Below are 18,017 nucleotides of genomic sequence, written 5' to 3'. Positions count from 1 at the left end.
GGCACTGATGCTCTTTTTCCAGTGTTGGTAAACAGTGGCAATTGGTTACAGCCTCAGCAGTGACAGGCAGGCTTACCCTTGGCATGGGCCTACCATGGAAAAAATACAAAGAAAAAAAGGAATTTAAAAAAAAAAAAAAACAGCAAGAAGAATGGTATGGAAAATAAGAGTTGATGATGAAAGAGGTAAAGGAAGGATAACAAAGCAGGGAAAGGACCCTGAATTTGAATAATGAAGTGAGGGAGTCTGGTGGGAGGCTGGAGACTTAGTATGAGTAACAGAGCTAGACAAAGTAGTCTAGAAAGAAAGAGATAGGATGGCAGTGAAAGGGAGATGGTTGAGAAGAAAGTGAGAGCAGATCCTTTAGGAAGAGTAGAAGACAAACCAATCATATCAAATTAAACACAAAAACATGAGCAGTGTTAAATAAACCATAAATAGAAGCATGAGAGAAGAGGAAAATGGGGACTAGTGAAGTGAAAGCAGAGAAACAAATTCAGATACTAGGTAAAAATTGTGGCAGCTGTTGGTGGCCATGGCTTTCTTTGCAGAAGTTGCTTGTTCTCTCAGGCAATGTAATTCCACTAAGGAATTCTTCCTCAAACCATCTTCAGAGCTCACTGATAATTCTTGGTGCTCAGTTAACACCAGTCTAGGAAGGCTCAGGTAGGTCCCAGCAACTTCAAGATAATCTGGTTTAGGGTATGCTCAATAATTACCTCTTTAATAATACTGACTTTATAAAGTTGTTCGAGCCCCATAACAATGGCACAGAAAAGCTCCTCAGAAAATGTGTCAAAGCAATGAGCTCATTAAAAAGAGAAATGCATTATGCCTGCAGGACAGAATAGGTCTTCATGCAAATTTACATTAGGAACTACATGTCCCAACAAACCGTCATATTTCTATACTAAAAGTAGGTTATCAGTATTAAAATAACTGTGTGTAAATCAAGCTGAGGAACAAAGAATCATGAGATTTGATTTAAGTTTTGTTGAGCAGAAGGATTGTAAACACGGTATAAAGTAGAAGAGATCTCAAAATTAAATCTAGTAATGATATTTAAAATAAATTTAGTTGAGCACATAGATCTCTGTTAAATCTAAGAAATTTAAATAAAATGCACATTTGCTATAAAAATCTGTTAAGTAATATCACTATAAAAATGTAAAATTTAATATCCAACTTGATTATAGTCTATAGTCTAAATGATAAATTTTAAAAATCAAAATTAAAAAAACTCTCTTCAGAACAGGATTATTTTTTAGAGTTATGCATCAACATTAAATACAGTCTTATAAAATTTTATTTGGATTTGCTGCTGAATATGAGCACTGAAAAGGTTTTTAAATTGAGGAAGAGAATATGAATAGCCCAAAAATTAGAATTATATTACATGTCTCTAAGTATAAGTGCTTTTATACCAGTAAGTGCTATTTATCCCTAAAGGTAGAATACTTACAGGTTTTCGAGTTGGGGTGACTTGAACAGAATGGTAAAATTCTGGTTGGACTCGGCTGCTTTTCTTGATTTTCCTTTTTCTTACAGAAGTTTCCTGCTCACTGAGGTGGTGAGCTTCCACTATGGGTTGTGTTTCCTCCAGGCGAGGTGCTACTCGTCTTCTGGCATGCCGAGGGCTGGATCTAAAGCCCTGTAAGAGAAAAGGAATCATTGTGCTTGGCATCTCCCAAAATGGAGCTGTGTAACAACTGCAGCATCACACTGGATCTTAACAGCTCAAAGTACAGGCATGCTCACCTTAAATTAACATAATGCCCATATATACTGCATGTAACAATAAAGGGATGCTGCCAAGTGCTGTTAATATCACATCTGATTTATGTTGCTCAGTTATCTGTATTACAGACACAGCCAGTGGCACTAACTCCTGGTGCTTTTCTTCGTAAGCTCACGCTTTTAGTTATTTATAACTAAGAAGTTCTAATTTAAAATTTATAATTAAAATTTTCCAGGTTAATTCTTGGCCTCATGAGAAATGGTTTTAGGGAGCACGGGCTGAAAATGTGGGCTTTTTTCCTGAGAATGAAAGTGAAGAAAAAGTGATAGGTGGTAACAATTATATCATCTCACAAATATGGGTATATTTGGCCAAATTAATAAACTCAGGAAAAGCTGCCCTTCAGAAATGCTTTTTAGAGGCTTTCTGGGAAAACCTCTGAGCATCATCCAGAATGGCTCATGGCCTTACAGAATTTCATTCCTTTAATGGCAACATGTATAATGCTATCCCTTTATTGCTACCTGCAGAGCATTTACAATGAGCATTCTCTCATTTCACCGAGTCCCTCATGAGCATGCACAAGTCTGACAAGGGCCATTTGTACTGAATACAATGTTGGTTGATATTAAACTTGGCCAGGTTGTAAATATTCATTCACTTAGTCATATCAGCTTTCAGAATAGGTGAGCCAAATCTGCCCTTAGTGACAGTCTGCAGTTTAAGGACTATATTTCTTTTCAAAACCAAGAATAGACGCAACAATTCCTAATTTTCTACTTTCTTTTTTCTTCTAGCAGAATACCTGCTGAAGTCCTTATGCAACAAAGCCAGCATTTTAGAATCCAACTTCTGCGAGGTTAGATTTCAGATAAAACTGCAGAAATCTATGCTGTGAATCTAAATATCCTGAATTCCTGCCAGCAGAAAACTAGTGGGAGCAGTACATTTCCATATAAATCTGCTGTTCTTTTGCTCTCCCCTTCCATTAGCTATTGGGTTTTGGGGCTTGTTTTGCCTTTTTTGTTATTGTTTTAATTAGGAAATCTGCCCAGAAGAGTTCTGCTAAAATGCTGTTATGTTGGTAAATTGAAACAATCAAAAGTATGGCTCTGTGAAAATTGGATTTCCTCCACTAATGTTCATGAGTCTGTAAGGGAAGACAGTGTCTCTCCTGACACTCAGATGGACAGACAAACAGCTATCTTCATTATTTAAATGCATTCCACATCAAGTAAATATACCCTTAAATGAGTAAAAGACACAAACACACATTTACATACACATGCTAGTAATTGCTATAGATAACATTGCATGCAACAGATGATGTAAAAAGGCTGAAGGGAAGTAAAAAGGGAAGGTGAAGTAACTTCCAGGGAACAACCTTCTACACATGAGCGCTGGGGAGGAGGGACAGAAATAGAGCCCAAATCTACTTAGTCAGTCTGGGAGGTTCATGTCTGCAGTGCATCGGGGCTGTGCAATACACATGATGCAAAGGTACAGCCAACGTTTCCTGAGTCTTTTTTATGATCCCTCCTACTCTACAGAAGCAATGGAACCACTCAGAGTTTAGGTAAGGACAGACCCCCTGTGTCTGAATGGAAGCAGGACCTGCCCATACCAACCAGAGCAAGCAGTGCAGTGGGAGCCGCTGCAGCCAGGAGCTCGGTGCAGATTTAGGAGGCTCTCCAAACGTTCCCAGATGTAAATCTGAGACTCTGCCACACTATTGCAGCAGGAAAGCTTGTTGTCCTGTTTTCTTTCCATGCTGTGAAATAGCTAACAGATATTTACAATGTATCATTCAACGTGGGACTAGGAACTATTCGGGATAAGAGGGAAAAGCACAACTCAGGGAGCCTGCTATAGAGGGGCTTACTGCTCCTGGAAATTTCCTTTTAGGAAAAAATGCTAGTGTGCATCAGGGATTATTCCATAGCAAGTGAAAATATTCCTCAAGAGACCAAAACATAAAGCAAATCTATTCCAAGTTCTGAAATCAGAATAGATTTTCTAAATGTTAAATGCATTGTGGTTTATTTATGTGAGGGCCACTGGCCAGAGCCTTGTGATATACCCTGCCCTGCTCCCTCGCCACACTCCCATCCCATTAGCTGGATAAAACTCTTCGGGAAAGTATGTTTATGTAACAGAAGAATTTGATAGAAGCTAAGCAGCTCTAAAAGTGCTTAGAAATACATGCCAAATAGGGATTTAAGTATGTGGGTCTGTCTCACCAAGTGGCTTCACCTCAAAATATGTCTAGGTTTATTGATTCTTATGTTTCAATATGAAAAAGTCACCTGTGATTTCCAGAAAAATCTGTTTATAGACAATGTTTTGCTTTGATATTTTCTGTATTTTTTCTACTTTTGTGGTTTATTACTAGCAAGAAAATGGGACCTTTATCTCTTTAAGAGCTCATCTGCTTCTGTTTGCTGAGGCTCATTCTTCCCTTGAAGTCATAATCTGCCTGCAGTATCACAAATAGTTGCTGTGAGGAGGATTATAATGTGATAAAGGCAGAGGATCATGATTTCAGGTGGAAAATTAATTCTGTATCTACAAAGATAATGTTACAAGGGCAGAGTCCTCAGACCAAATCCCAAAATGCTTACTCATTCCTGCAATGGGACTTTGCCAGAGCAAACAGGCAAATCCAGAAAATTTCAAAATTTGGTAATCAAAAATGAAGACAGGAGGCAAAAGTGATGTAACATATGGAAGCTGCTACTCCTATGCTCAGTGCAAAATGAGGGTGCCTGGTGATTCCTTCTAAACAGTAAAATGAACAGAAGCTTTTTGTGTCATTTATCCCTCAGTTTAGTCCAGAATTATAAACATCATATTAATACAGCAATCAAAATAAAAACCATGGAAATCACACAAATATTTGTTTGGCAAAGACAGCTGTATTTTAGATGTTAAGTCAGTGCTCATAGATGAGCAGAAAAGTGTTACAAAATGCTCAGGGAAGCACAGTACACCACCTGAGCCCAAATCACTGAGGAAAAGCTGGAGATTTTAAAATCACAGGGATATTACAACGACATTGCTCTAACACATAAAGCAATTTGTGATTTCCAGCATCATGTGAATGCTGTGTCACTGGGCAATGAAAACCTTGTCTTGTTCTTTGTGCTGGGAGGGAGTTGCTCATTCCCAGAACCTACTGCCTGACTCATTTTTGCGCTGTAAAATTCTGAACAACAAGGCAAACCAAACAAAACTTCAAACATGTATTTTTAGAAAACCTGTCTTCTAAATACCAAAATATCTGCACAAAGATTTACACTAAAGTAATCCTCCTTAAAGAAACAACTCATATGACCACCAGAACCAGTTTTAGACATATCAGAGGAAGACACAAGGCCAATTGAACCTGGAATTATCTTCTCTGCAAAAGCATTAATGTGTATCCTTCCAGTTAGAGTCTGTTGGAATCCAGGAAGAGTGATCTTCCTAATCAAAGCCTACAGCAAACAGGAATGGAGAGGTGTCTCTGGAGGCTGTTGCAGAGCCAAAGGCTAGTTCACCTGGTCTCAAGAGAGCTTTTCTGTATGAGGAAGCAGGCTGGAGAGATGAACATTTTTAGCTGAAATTCATCCTTTTAAATCTCTGAGTGTTGGAGGCTTTGGTTTGTGGGGTTTTTTGTTTGGTTAGTTGGGTTGTTGTGGTTGTTGTTTGGTTGTTTTTTCCTCTTGAATGGGGTGTGATAATATTGAAAGAACCTATTCTGTCTATCTTTATACCCAAATCGATGATGAACGTTGCCAGCCTGGCCACAGCATGCCAGAGCACACTGAGTAAAATTACTTTCACAATAAGGTGCTCAGTAAAAATACCTCATCCATCCAAGTTTTAACTTCACCGCTCTGATTCAGTGACTAATTCCTTGTCTATAGAAACATGTGTGGGTTTTCTCTGACCAAAATTCAGCAGACATCCCCTCCCCAGGTTACCCTTTGAGCCACCAAAGCAGGTGAGGGAACCACTCTCTCACAGCATCTATTTCTCTCCACTGGCCATACCCAGAGCCCAGACTGATCACTTCACTCACACACATCCATACTATGAGCATCCAAATTAAACAGGATGGATCAGACCCGTGGTGACTAGGTTTTGGTCTGCCTCCAATCTGGTATTCATCATGCCATATTTTATTGTAAGAATTCGTTTTATTTTTCTCCATCTACATGAAATCATTCTGTTCTCTTCCATCAGTTTTTTTTTCCTATGAGAGTTTCACATTTCCTCTTTCACGGATATCACTCTTGATGTATTCCCATAATTCTGTACAGTACTCTTATAAATACTGATATATATAACAGTAGCACATGTTTTTCTGTTCTGTTTAAACATTTCCCTTCCCATCTCCTTTCAAATGAGGCTACACATCTGAAAGTAGTCCTCACTGAACTGTTGAGAGTCATTCTAAAAGCCCTTTCTGAAGATCATAAACCTAAAAATTACAATGTGGCTAAAGACTTTTCTCTGTAATGTACTCAACCTTGCATTTGTTAACAACATCATGAGTATTTATTTGCCCCATTTCTTCAATATGGTCTGTATTTTATAACCAAAGATATCATACTCTGCTATCCTTGTTGTGCTTTTGCTTATTCTCATTCCTAATCCATTCCTCATAAAAATAGGAATTTTAAATTGCCTTAAAACTTGCCTAGTTTTTACTTTTATTTAAATTTACAGATAAGAACATATTGAATAATGTATTGAACCTTTTTCTTTCACTTAGCTTTTCTGTATTTATTTTTAATTCTTTGTCTGATACTTTATTAGCATCAGATGAATATATCAGTGCTACCCCATGTGTGCATTATTGCTTTAGTGATATAAATCTCTGACTCCTCCATTCTTTCAATGTGCAATTGTATTAATTCACCAGATTCTTCTCCTCTCCATTCTAGTTTTTACTAGCCCTACTGCCTTCATCATATGTTATCTCTATTTTTGTGCTTGATAAGAAGCGATATTCAGTTTTCATTTTTTCCAGTGTATAAGTATTTTATGTAGAATATATTGGTTGTCAGAATTCCAAGCTTGGGACCCAACCTTTGCAGCCAGTATGGGTTTTTGGAGTCAGTAAGCATTAACATCAATAGAGGTAAAAGTGCATTATCTGATGTCCAGCTGAAGTCAACAGAAATCTTTGCATTAACTTCAGTGGGGACTGGACTGCAGCCCAGCTTGCCTTCTGGCAGAACTTCAGCAAATCACAGAGAAAGTGCTGGCTAGCATTAGGCCACAGTTCAGTGACAGCACAACTCAAGTGTGTTTGCAAAGGTCCTTACAGATATCTGAGTAATTCCTGTAGATGAAGGTGCACTAATAAATATCAAACCCAAAAGGAGCTTAGATACGATATCCAGATTTGTGCTCCACCTTTTAAGGTTTCTGACAGTGGTTGTATGTGCATGAGAATTGTCATCTGTTACCATTTCTACTAATGGCCTCAAGAAGTAGCCTTCAAATTGCCAGTTACCACCTGTCTAAATCTTGGAAGCTTTCATGTCTCCACAACCCACAGCATCTTAGGGCCTGCAGAAATTTATATGAGCAGCATCAAACCGTTCTCAAGATGCTGGCATTCTCAGCTGTTCTACAGACAGGCTGAAATATAATTAAATCCTAGAGCTGGAGAACCTACTTCAACTAAAATGGCAGGTTTAAATTAATTAACTTTATTGTATGAAATTCCTCTGCACACTGAAAGAGAAAAATTTGAGATTCTTTCTGCTACATAGAACAACATATATGTATATGTATAAATATGCATATATCTATCTATCCATCTGAATTATAAAAAAAGTTCTAAATTAAAAAGTGGCCAAGATTGCATTATTCCCCTCCTTCCTCTTCCATAGAGATTTCCATCCCAAATATCATCAGTTTACAAAAAACCAAAGAAAACCCCACAACATTTATTTAACTGCCAGTTCTGCAAGTTCCACCCAAAATCCAAGATTCAAGCTAAGTTCTCCAAGATATTTATAAAAAAGATTGCTAAGTAATGTAACGTGTAAATTTTCTATCACAGGAGGATTACCTACACTCACTGAGTGTCTTCACTAACACCCAAGGAGGATACAATTGTATTTGTTCTATTTTGACTCTATCAGAACTAAAAAAATAGACTGCAACCTTTTATTTGTGTGGTTCTCTTGATAATTTTTTTAATCTTACAAAGGGTTACTCCTATAAAGAATCAGATTTAAAACCTAAAATATAAGATTTTACATTCAGTTTCTCATTCCACTCCCTCATTAGCAAGCTTTCACTGATGCTGCTTTGCATGCCTTATGTTTATTTTAGGAGATATTATTCTTATCTTATAAAATCTAAACTCTAAGCAGTGCTGGAACCATTTCTCAGATATTGAAGACTGTGATTTGGCACATGCAATATTCCAAGATAAGTCCACATGTTCAAAGGCATTTAAAGCAATTGCTTTTTACATAACCTGAACAAGATTACTTTCCTAGCCGAGTTTATGAAATAGAACATCAATAATCTCATTTCCAGTTCCTAATCAGGCCCCCCCATGTAAATACATAGGAGTCCTTGCATTTAGGAGCCCCTAGGTTTAGGTGTGAGTTTAGATGCAGTGTCCAATAACCCACGCTAAATTAACACTGCTGTTTTACATGACACGTTTGGTTTTCCTGTTATAAGGTCAGGGTTCCTATCAAAGCACAGGTAAGTTGTAACAATCAGAAAATCTGATGATCTGCAAGCAAACAGCCAAATGGCACACCCAGTCATGCCTCAAGACACCCTTTAAATTCTCTTTCCTGTCTAAAGCTGTAAGCCACAGAGGCTGGCCCGCTCTCCAGGCAGCCCCATCGTTCTCTGACAAGGCTTGCAGCTCTCCAGAGCAGCTTTGCAATGCCTTGTCCCAGTTCCTTCCCTGTTACCTCAGGGCACTGCAAGCCTCCCTAGGAAGGGAACAATTATTTAAGAACAAAAAAAAATCAATGTACTGCTTGATCAGTGGTCTGCAAGGGAAGGTTTTATTTAAAATATACTAGCACATTCCCCTAGCGTGTCCCCTTTCCAGCCCTGCTTCCTCTGTTTTCCATCTCTTCATGTCTCCTCATCTTGGGCAGTGTCCAGTATATATCAAGGATCTGCCAGAAGAAATTAGCTTTAAATATTAAAAATACGGTAAGAAGCTGAATAAGAAGAGATTGCTAAACCATAGCAGTGCTGCCAAACACCTAATACAAAGAGATTCCTCTCTTTTCTCTGGTGTGCTTGTTTGAAACACAAACTGGTAAGAGAATATATCCCTCCACAGCATGTGAAGATGTGTCTGTACTTTTTAAATTGCAAAATAGATGCATAACTGATGAGACACTTTGCAGGAATGTATTATACAAAGCTAACTAGGCTAGAATTCAGGTATCTATTAAGATAACTAGATTCAGATACCAACAACATACCTGAACAAGTCTTTGCTGCCTGTTATCACCAATAAAAAATTTAGTTGACACATTCAGTGGGGCTTGAAGAACCATTCAGCACATCCTGAAGCAGACATCAACACTAGGTCAGCTGAGCAGTTCTACAGACCGTAATCTGTAAATGCCTACAGTGAGCTTGCTGGGCTGCATAAGGGGATGCTGTTTTTACAAACTCACTTTCCAACTCCTACCTTCACATGAAGGAAGGTAGTGGAGGCAGATCAGAAGAGAACTTGGTTGTATCGTTTTGTTCTTTCTAGAACAAGGAAGAAGGATAAATACAATACCTCGGCCTGACATGATTATGTATTTCAGTATAACTTGTGCTATCAATTTATAGAATCATCAATTAAGCCTGTGGGATCTGTGTTTCACTTCCAGTCTGCTCTCCTACCTACCCCACCATCCTGAAGCAGAGTGCCATATTTAAACAGCTGAGTGGACAGGGGAGATAAGGACATTGGCACAACTTGCAAGAAAAGTGTCTTTGCCCAAACATCAAGTGCAGTTAGTTTCTGTAGCTGATATGGTGTTTTCACACTTCAGCCATTGCTCATGTTTCATTCCCACTGATGAGTCAGGAACAGCAAAGCTCTGACTCTCCTTGATGCAAGGCACTAGGGCACAAGGCAGCCCAGCAGGGGCTCAGACACTTTGGGTACAAGCATCCAGATAACAAGTACACAGGCTGGCTGCGGATCCAGAAGCACAAGGAACAAGCTCAAAACCAAGGCAGCTTTGCTAACACTGAGCCAAGATCAGCTGTCTGCACTGTGAGCCTGACATGCTAAAGCATCTCTACCACACAGTGCTGAGTCCTTGCCCCAGGAGGCTGGAGGGGCCCACGTGCCCACCCTGCAGAGCCCAGGAGGGGCCCATGTGCCCACCCTGCAGAGCTGAGACCCCTCTGGGCTGCAGAGCATGTGGAGCAGGGTGTGCAGCTGCAGCTCTGTCTGGTGTCCTCTCACGTCTGACATGGCCAGGCCCCAAAAAGCCAGCTCAGCTGAATCAGATCCTACATGAAAACATCAAGGTGACTTCACCCTGTGCTCTGCACATTCTTCCCTGGCATATCAAAGGTGCCTCTATAAAACAGTCTGGGAATGGAAGAGAGTGAGTCAGGTTTCCATGCCCAAGGAAAACACATCTAACAGCCCTGGAGCAGCCACAACCCCAAGGGTCGTACTACCCTGTTCAGGTGATGCTTTCTTACATTTATTACCCTCAGTCTAAAGAGCTTATCTGTTTCTGAAGGAACATCCACAACCTGATCTGTCACACTTATAATCTAGCTGCAATAACTGAGAAATCAGTGCAGATGATTAGGCTTTTCTGAGCAGGGTGTGATCTATGGAGCCCTGCATGATCCCTTCTGTCTGTGTAAGAACAGTTTCTGCAGGAGATGTGGTAATACACGTTCTCACTGCAAGTATGACCTCAGCTATTCTAATTCATGGTTTCAGTCTGAGGTTTGTTTAGGGCAAAAGAGAGTAGCTAGAAGTTCCCGTTCTGTACATGTGTACAATGTGTTTGTGAACAGGCAGATGGCCACAAGCTGTGATCCCCCTGCATCCCTTTAATACCAGGGTTCTGCTCGTGTGTGCAGGGAGGGTGCACTCAAATGGCAGAGCCCAACTGAACTGCAGCTCATCTAAAACCCACATTTCCAGAGACAGCAGTACATAGTGAGAAACATGGATGTCTAAATACTTACATGATAGCCATAAGGTTGTTGGCATAATTGTATATTAATGGGAAACTAAAGAGAAATAAGAACTTTTATGAGGTAGTGGATCTTTATGCAGTGGTTTTCCTGGTCCTCCTAGAGAACCATGAGGATGTGTTCACTTATAAAGCAGGTCCCAGGACCATGCCAGACCACTGATGTGGACTATAACACAATGTCAGTACTTTTTAGGTGATTGGTGGAGCTCAGAGGTGATTCCCTCAACATTTCAAAGCTCTGCAGACCATCAGAATCCAGAGCAGAGATGCAGACCAGAAGGCTAAATAAATATATCAGGAATTTGTACACTACATAGTAGAACAGACTAAAAGTACCCAAGTTAACACCTCTGGAGTTAGTTTAACTCAGCACTCGAGCAGTCTGGCTGCAGCAACCAGACAAATGCCATCTATTTGGTGATACAACTGCTGAACAGGCTGCTCCCCAGCACAGACCAATGCTCGTGGGCTACCTAAAGGCAGCACTGCTGTGACTAAAGCTGACAAAGAGTGATGGACAGATGACATATAGTAAACCTAATCTCAGTGATACCTAGTTTGTCCTGTGACAGCTCAGTGTGGCACACTCTGTCTGGGCCACATTATTTGATATGTTATGAAAAATGTTTGTGCTTATACAGTGTAACCCGTATTTATAGCTCTCCATTCATTCCTATACATAAGTGCTCTCATACAGCTAAGAAAACAATTTATTTTTTCTCTGATTTATTTTCCTTTGAACCTGTTTCTTAACTCTTAGACAGCTAATGGAAAAATAGTTTAAACATCCTGAGGGAAATCATGTCAAACACAAAGGTAAAATATTTTCAGGCTGATTCAACTCTGTAAAGACAATGAAACATCCTTTCAATAGGTGAATGAATGTATTTTGCTGGCTAGTCCTGCACATTTGTTGTGCTTGTTGGATGCACTCCCTCTGATCAAACAGAAGACTCAAATTCAGCTTGGAGGGTCTGCTGATTTCTCCTTTCACTGGAGCTGTACATATCTGGAGCAGTTTATAAATAACTGCAATGCTCAGGATAAATTATGGTGCAACTCTTCAAAGACTATTCATTATTGTTTTGTAAGATAACTAGAACCATATTTTTAGGCAACTGTCTCACAATCAGCTTCAGAAGGGGCATGATTATGGCAAAGGTACACTTACGGATAAGTTTATGAACAACTTTCTGGGCATCTGTGGTGACAAAGTAATATATACATTTACTGGAGATTGTTGTACTGTAGTTTTGCACCCATTGTACCATAATGGATGATTTAGAAAATCCATTTAGTCTTAAAAAATATCATCAGTTTTGGACGAATTATTTCACTCCCAGTCCAGTCACAACAATACAGAATCACAATGTTGGAGGAAACCTTCAAGATCATCGAGTCCAACCCATGCCCTAACGCCTCAACTAAACCATGTCACCAAGTGCCACATCCAGTCTTTTTTTAAACACATCCAGGGATGGTGACTCTACCATCTCCACGGACATACCATTCCAGTACTTTATTACTCTTTCCATAAAAAAACTTTCCTAATATCCAGCCTATATTTCTCTTGGCACAGCTAAAGACTGTGTCCTCTCATTCTGTCAGTTGCTCCTGGAGAAAGAGACCAACCCCCCTCACTACAGCCACCCTTCAGGGGTTGTAGAGAGTGATAAGGTCACCTCTAAGCCTCCTTTTCTCCAGGCTAAACACCCCCAGCTCCCTCAGTCATTCCTCACAGGGTTTGTGTTCCAAGCCCCTCACAGCCTCGTTGCCTCCTCTGGATGCACTCAGGTGTCTCAACGTCCTTCCCAAACTGAGGGCCCAGAACTGGACACAGCACTCAGGGTGTGGCCTCACCAGTGCCGAGGGGCAGAATGACCTCCCTGCTCCTGCTGGCCACACCATTCCTGACACAGGCCAGGAGCCATTGGCCTTCTTGGCCACCAGGGCTCACTGCTGGCTCGTGTTCAGTCAGCTCTTGACCAGCACCCCCAGGTCCCTTTCTGCCTGGGCACTGTCCAGCCTCACCATCCCCAACCTGTAGCATTGCAGGGGGTTATTGTGGCCAAAATGCAGGACTTGGCACTTGGATTTATTAAACTTCGTCCTATTGGACTCTGCCCATCCATTCAACAATTCCAGGTCTCTCTGCAGAGCCCTCCGCCCTCCTACCTTCCAACAGATTGGCACACAATCCCAGCTTAGTGTCGTCTGCAGATTTACTGGTGAAAGACTCAATACCCTCATCCATGTTATCAATAAAAATATTGAAATAGACTGGATATATACAACCTTGTAGCAACTGTTCAGTGTACTAAAATGAAAATGTGGGGTCTGCAAAACTTAAACCACCAAATGTTATTCCTTTGCTACAGACATGGTTAACACACACTGCCAGCCCTCACAGAGTCTTTTCACAAAGTGTCAACTCCTATTTATCTTACTGGTGTGATTAGTCCCACCTGGGTGATGTGAAGTCAGAATTTACAGTGGACTGTAAAACTTGTACTGATTTGTTTCCTAGTAGTTTTCAACCTGTAGGTCTCAGTGGAAGCATTCACAGAAAACTTGCCCAAAATATATGAGTCAAAATTAAATAAATACAAAGTCATACCATGTTGTGTGTGACTACTCACTGACACTGATCCCCTCAGTTCCTAACATAAAAGGTAAGGCAAAGGAAAACTGTGAAACTCAGAGAAAATTTCTGGCAAAAGATTTATAAATCTGGTCATTTTTCCTCAATAACATGAAAACTGCTACTTTAGCAATTAGCCCAATAATCCCTTCACAATCTCATAAAACCCAACCATTTATAGATCCTGAATGAGAACCTTCCTTTTCAACAGTTCTTACCACCAAATCAAAAGACATTAAGAATTATACCATTCAGATTAATTCCTTCCAGCCTAAGGGCTAGAAGCTTACTTCCCTTTTAATTGAAGGTAAAAATCTCACATAATCCAGTGACTCCAGAGGCTTCAACTATGAGGAAAACTAATTCAGAAAGAAATTTAAATCACAAGTGGCAACACCAAAACATTAAGCAATGCTTTTCAATTGAAAGGTACAGGAGACTTTCAGACCTCTTCCTAAGGTATAAAATGATAAACATTGAAAGGATTCAAGCCCAAGCCCACAAAGTACTCAGAGAAAATTCTTTTGCTTCATGAAAAAAACAACTTCTACAAAGAGCACAAAAATAATAAAATTAGGGAATCATTTATGGCTGTTACATTATTATTATCATCATCATTATTATTATTAATAATAATAGTAATAATAATAGGCCAAACAATTAATCATAGTCCCTATTTTGGTAAAACTCTCACTGAGTTATACTGTTATTTTGGTGTGGATTTGGTTTAGCACAGATATTTCATTCTACAACTGATTCTCAAAATAAAGACAGAGTAGTGCAAACAACTACATCAAAGTCTGATGTGTCATGTAGCAATGAATATTTCTGTTGGAAATTTACTTGTTTTCTTTTTAAAGTAGTGGCATATCTAGGTCTCCCTGAGATTAGGAACATTAACTATTCTGGGTGTGATTCCTTTGTGACTTCATTGAATTTCTGTAGTACCTGGGGAATGGAAAAATCTTAAGAGCAGTTACAGTCATAATGAACCTGAGGACTGTAAATAAAAAAGATATTAAAAATTAGGCCTGAAAAACTTCAGATGGTAGCAAGTGTTAGTGGGGAGCTGGAGACAATCGTATTATCTCAAGAAATTCTCACATGTTCCTGGTTAATGTTTTCAGTTGTTAAGCACCTCTAACAAAGACAGACTTTCACCTACTTTATATTCATAATGATTGATGCAAATTTACCTCCTTTTGAGGCAGGGGGTCAAGTGTTTAAGTTCATTCTATATAAGCAATATCTGCATAGACTTTTGATGTATAATAATGAGGCATGTTTTGCAGAGACATTAAAAATCGAGGCCCACAAAAATGAGCTATTTGTGGATTCAATTCACCAGTGGCATATAAAACCCAAAACAGAAGGGCTGAAAAGATCATAAATACATTTTCAAATTTTGTGTCTAGCCTCCCATAGTACGCAGCCTTGTTTTTTATTGTGTGGTTCAGTATTAAAAGAAAAGGATTCAAGAGTTCTCACTGTATATGGACAATGAAGGCATGCACCATGAGAGCTGTGGCTGTGGCAAAGAATCTCAACATAAATTTGCACACATCTATTTTTCCAAATATAAGGCTCTCCTGGCAGGCAGTCAATCATGCAGGAATTGCCAAGGCTCTGTAGATAGGGCAATTATAATTCTCTGTGCACTGCTGCTAGACCACCTGCACATTCACATGTGATGGAAGTCGGATTTGAACCCAGCTCTCAGGAGATGAATGCCAACCCACTGCTATTTACTATCAGCCTGTTTTTCATTATCTTTTATTCTAATTAAGAAACACTATTTATAACTACACCTGACAAACAGCTAAGCATGGTGGAAGCTAGCAGATGTACCTTGTGCCATAAAACTTGGAGCTGAGATATTACATTCATTATGGGGGTGGGGGGATTATACAAAGCCCATGTTTTCATGTATCATGCTTTGCTTTCATCAACATTGTACTGCAGTTGGAAATGCGTAATGTTTTGTGATGATATAGATAGAGAATGTCAAATTCTGCTTCAGATAATGTTTCCAATATTTTTATTGGAAGTATGCCTGTAGTTTTTTCATTAATGAATTCTATTAGATTCATTAAAATAACATTTTACTTGAAAAAATATTGGAAAATGAAAATTTAATGATGTCAAATGAGTCATCATTTCTCTATCAAAAGTCTCATCAGAAAATGAAAGGAAAAACAGTTCTACCACTTATTTAAAAGAGCACTTTAGACTACTAGCTGTAGTACTCCATCTAAACAAAATACAGAAAATTATGAAAGAATATAACAGTTACTCTAGTATGTTTCACTTAATGGAAGCTTCTAGGAAATATTTTAAATTCATCTGCTTCTGACTGGATGATAAACAAATAACCACATGCTGAAGCAATAAAAATAAATTACTCTGCCAACTTCCCTCTGAAGTGTCACCATGCAGGATGATACATATTTCAAAACATTAAACTTTATCTCCATCTAGGCTCAGGACTGAGTGAATTTTACATGGAAACCAAGCATTTCATATTGGATAAACTAAATAGCAAAAAAATATTTTGATTTCCAAAGGTACACATTTGTTTGTTCGCTTTACTGGAGCACTGGCGAACAACAAACTCAGGCTTTTCATGGTTTAAAGATAGGACACTCCCTATGGCATCCTCTTTTTGTGATGGTGTGTACAAATTTCAAAATAGTTGAGAATTTAAAACTAATTGCCAATACAAACCATGCTGCAAAAATGTACCCCATGCACACTTTTGAAAACATTAGTCATAATTGGATAATTTTCACACCCACGGCAGGGTAAGGGAAAATAATTTAAAACAAAATATCATTTGGGTGCAAAACTGTCTCTCAAGGCTTTCAGAATAATAGGCAATGGCATGAAGATATGCCTTAAATCAATAGCAGGAAACCAGGCAAGAGAAATATCTAGACAGGAGCTCTACAGGGCAGCATGGAAACAAAGTGGGTACTAAAACAAATATTATTTTGCATATTTTCCCAGCAATTACGCTCCTCATCCAAATCCCTAGGAAGTGACTGGGGTTTGTGTTATACTTTCAGCACTGGCATGGTAAGAGTTTTGATTCCCCTGACCTCTGAATACAAAGTCACACGCCGAGGTCCCTGCCAAGCAGGATTGTAGTCTGGATCCTTCTGGGATCTCCCTGGCAGGGAACTTGCCTGGCGGGAGCAGGGCGCAGTGGGGCTGTGGGCACAGCCAGGAGCAGGGGCTCCGCAGCCCCAGCCCCAGCGCTCTGCACGCACTTACTGCCAGTCCATAACTGGGCTCAGGGCTGCTTCTGGGCACGGGGAGCTCTGGCACGTACAGTAAGCACAGCTTTCCTCCAAGTAACCAATTCCTTTGGGAATGACACGAATCGGCAGGCCCGTTAGGGTAACACAGATGAAGAGCTCATTTTGTGTTGGGAAGGGAAAAAACCAAACCAAGAGATGAAAGAGGACATTATGTTTTTCATGCAAAATGAAAAGTTTGCTAGGTGATTTCATTAACAAAAGACCACGACAATAGGTACTCGGGTAAAGAGAACAACTTCTGACCTTGAAATTGCGTGCTAAATAAATTACCTCAGAGCGAAAGTGATGAGTTCTCATGACAGCATCTGGAAGGGAAGCAGAAAGAGAGACAGGCTCCACCAGCTGCACCTGGCATTTCGCCCCGGCTAACGGGGTTACCCCGCCGCTCGCCCTCCGGCGCACACTCCGGGACGGCTCTGGCCCCTCGGGCACAGCCGGCAGCTCCGCCCGGCATTTATATTTAATTCATCGCGGAGAAGTTGGGCATAAAGTTCTGCTGAGCTCTGACACACCGGGGAGGGCTGGGGGGCTTCCCAGCCTCTCACCTCTCTCCCTCTAGCCGAGCTTTCGCTGAGGGATGGGTGGAGACAAGGCTGCCGCAGTCCTGGGCTCGGCTTGAATTTTCTTTAAAGCCTTTGCCCGGCTAAACCGTGCCACGGCGGCCCTCCGGCGGCACAAAGCCGGGGATGGGCCGGGGACACCCCCCGCCGCCCTCAGGGAGCGGCAGCGTCTCTTACCTCGGCTCCTTGAGCGACCTGAAAAGACGGATTTGATGGGATGCCTCCCTTTCTGGAGCCTGCGGTGCCAGCAGCAGAAGAATAAAATCGTGGCAATGGTCCCCAGCAGCAGCAGGAGCAAGAAGAGGGCGCACTGGATGCTGTAGGGTCTCAGCAGGACCAGGAAAGCCGCGGCGATCATGGCTCAAGCGCCCGGCTGCCCCTGTGCGTGCGCGGGTCTGCGGCGAGCGGCGAGGGGCCGGGCAGCGCCGGGCAGCCTCTCCCCCCGGCAGCGGGGCGGGCATCGCCGCCGGCACCGCGCTGCTGGAGCCGGCAGCCGGGCGGGAGGCGGCGGCGCGGGGGAGGAGGAGGAGGAGGAGGAGAAGGAGG

General features: G+C 40.8%; 1 protein-coding gene across 13 annotated transcripts in view; it reads right to left on the bottom strand.

The window, feature by feature from the left end:
- DST (dystonin) overlaps positions 1 to 17,955 on the bottom strand; it is a 289,028-nt gene extending 271,073 nt beyond the window's left edge. For 3 of the 13 annotated variants that reach the window (XM_064707534.1, XM_064707535.1, XM_064707548.1), the window contains exons 1-3: positions 17,649 to 17,955; positions 17,155 to 17,216; positions 1,463 to 1,651 (exon numbers count right to left, since the gene is read on the bottom strand). In XM_064707534.1, coding sequence (XP_064563604.1) covers positions 1,463 to 1,651; positions 17,155 to 17,216; positions 17,649 to 17,829 — 432 coding nt within the window. In that variant the 5' untranslated portion in view covers positions 17,830 to 17,955. The remainder of the gene's footprint in view (positions 1 to 1,462; positions 1,652 to 17,154; positions 17,217 to 17,648) is intronic. The other 10 variants (XM_064707532.1, XM_064707549.1, XM_064707537.1 and 7 more) reach the window with 7 other exon arrangements.
- Positions 17,956 to 18,017: the final 62 nt, after the last annotated feature.

The sequence above is a fragment of the Zonotrichia leucophrys genome, chromosome 3 (assembly GCF_028769735.1).
Source record: "Zonotrichia leucophrys gambelii isolate GWCS_2022_RI chromosome 3, RI_Zleu_2.0, whole genome shotgun sequence".
NCBI classification, from domain to species: Eukaryota; Metazoa; Chordata; class Aves; order Passeriformes; family Passerellidae; genus Zonotrichia; species Zonotrichia leucophrys.
Note: the sequence above shows the minus strand (reverse complement) of the source record. Positions and strands in the feature narration are given on the sequence as shown.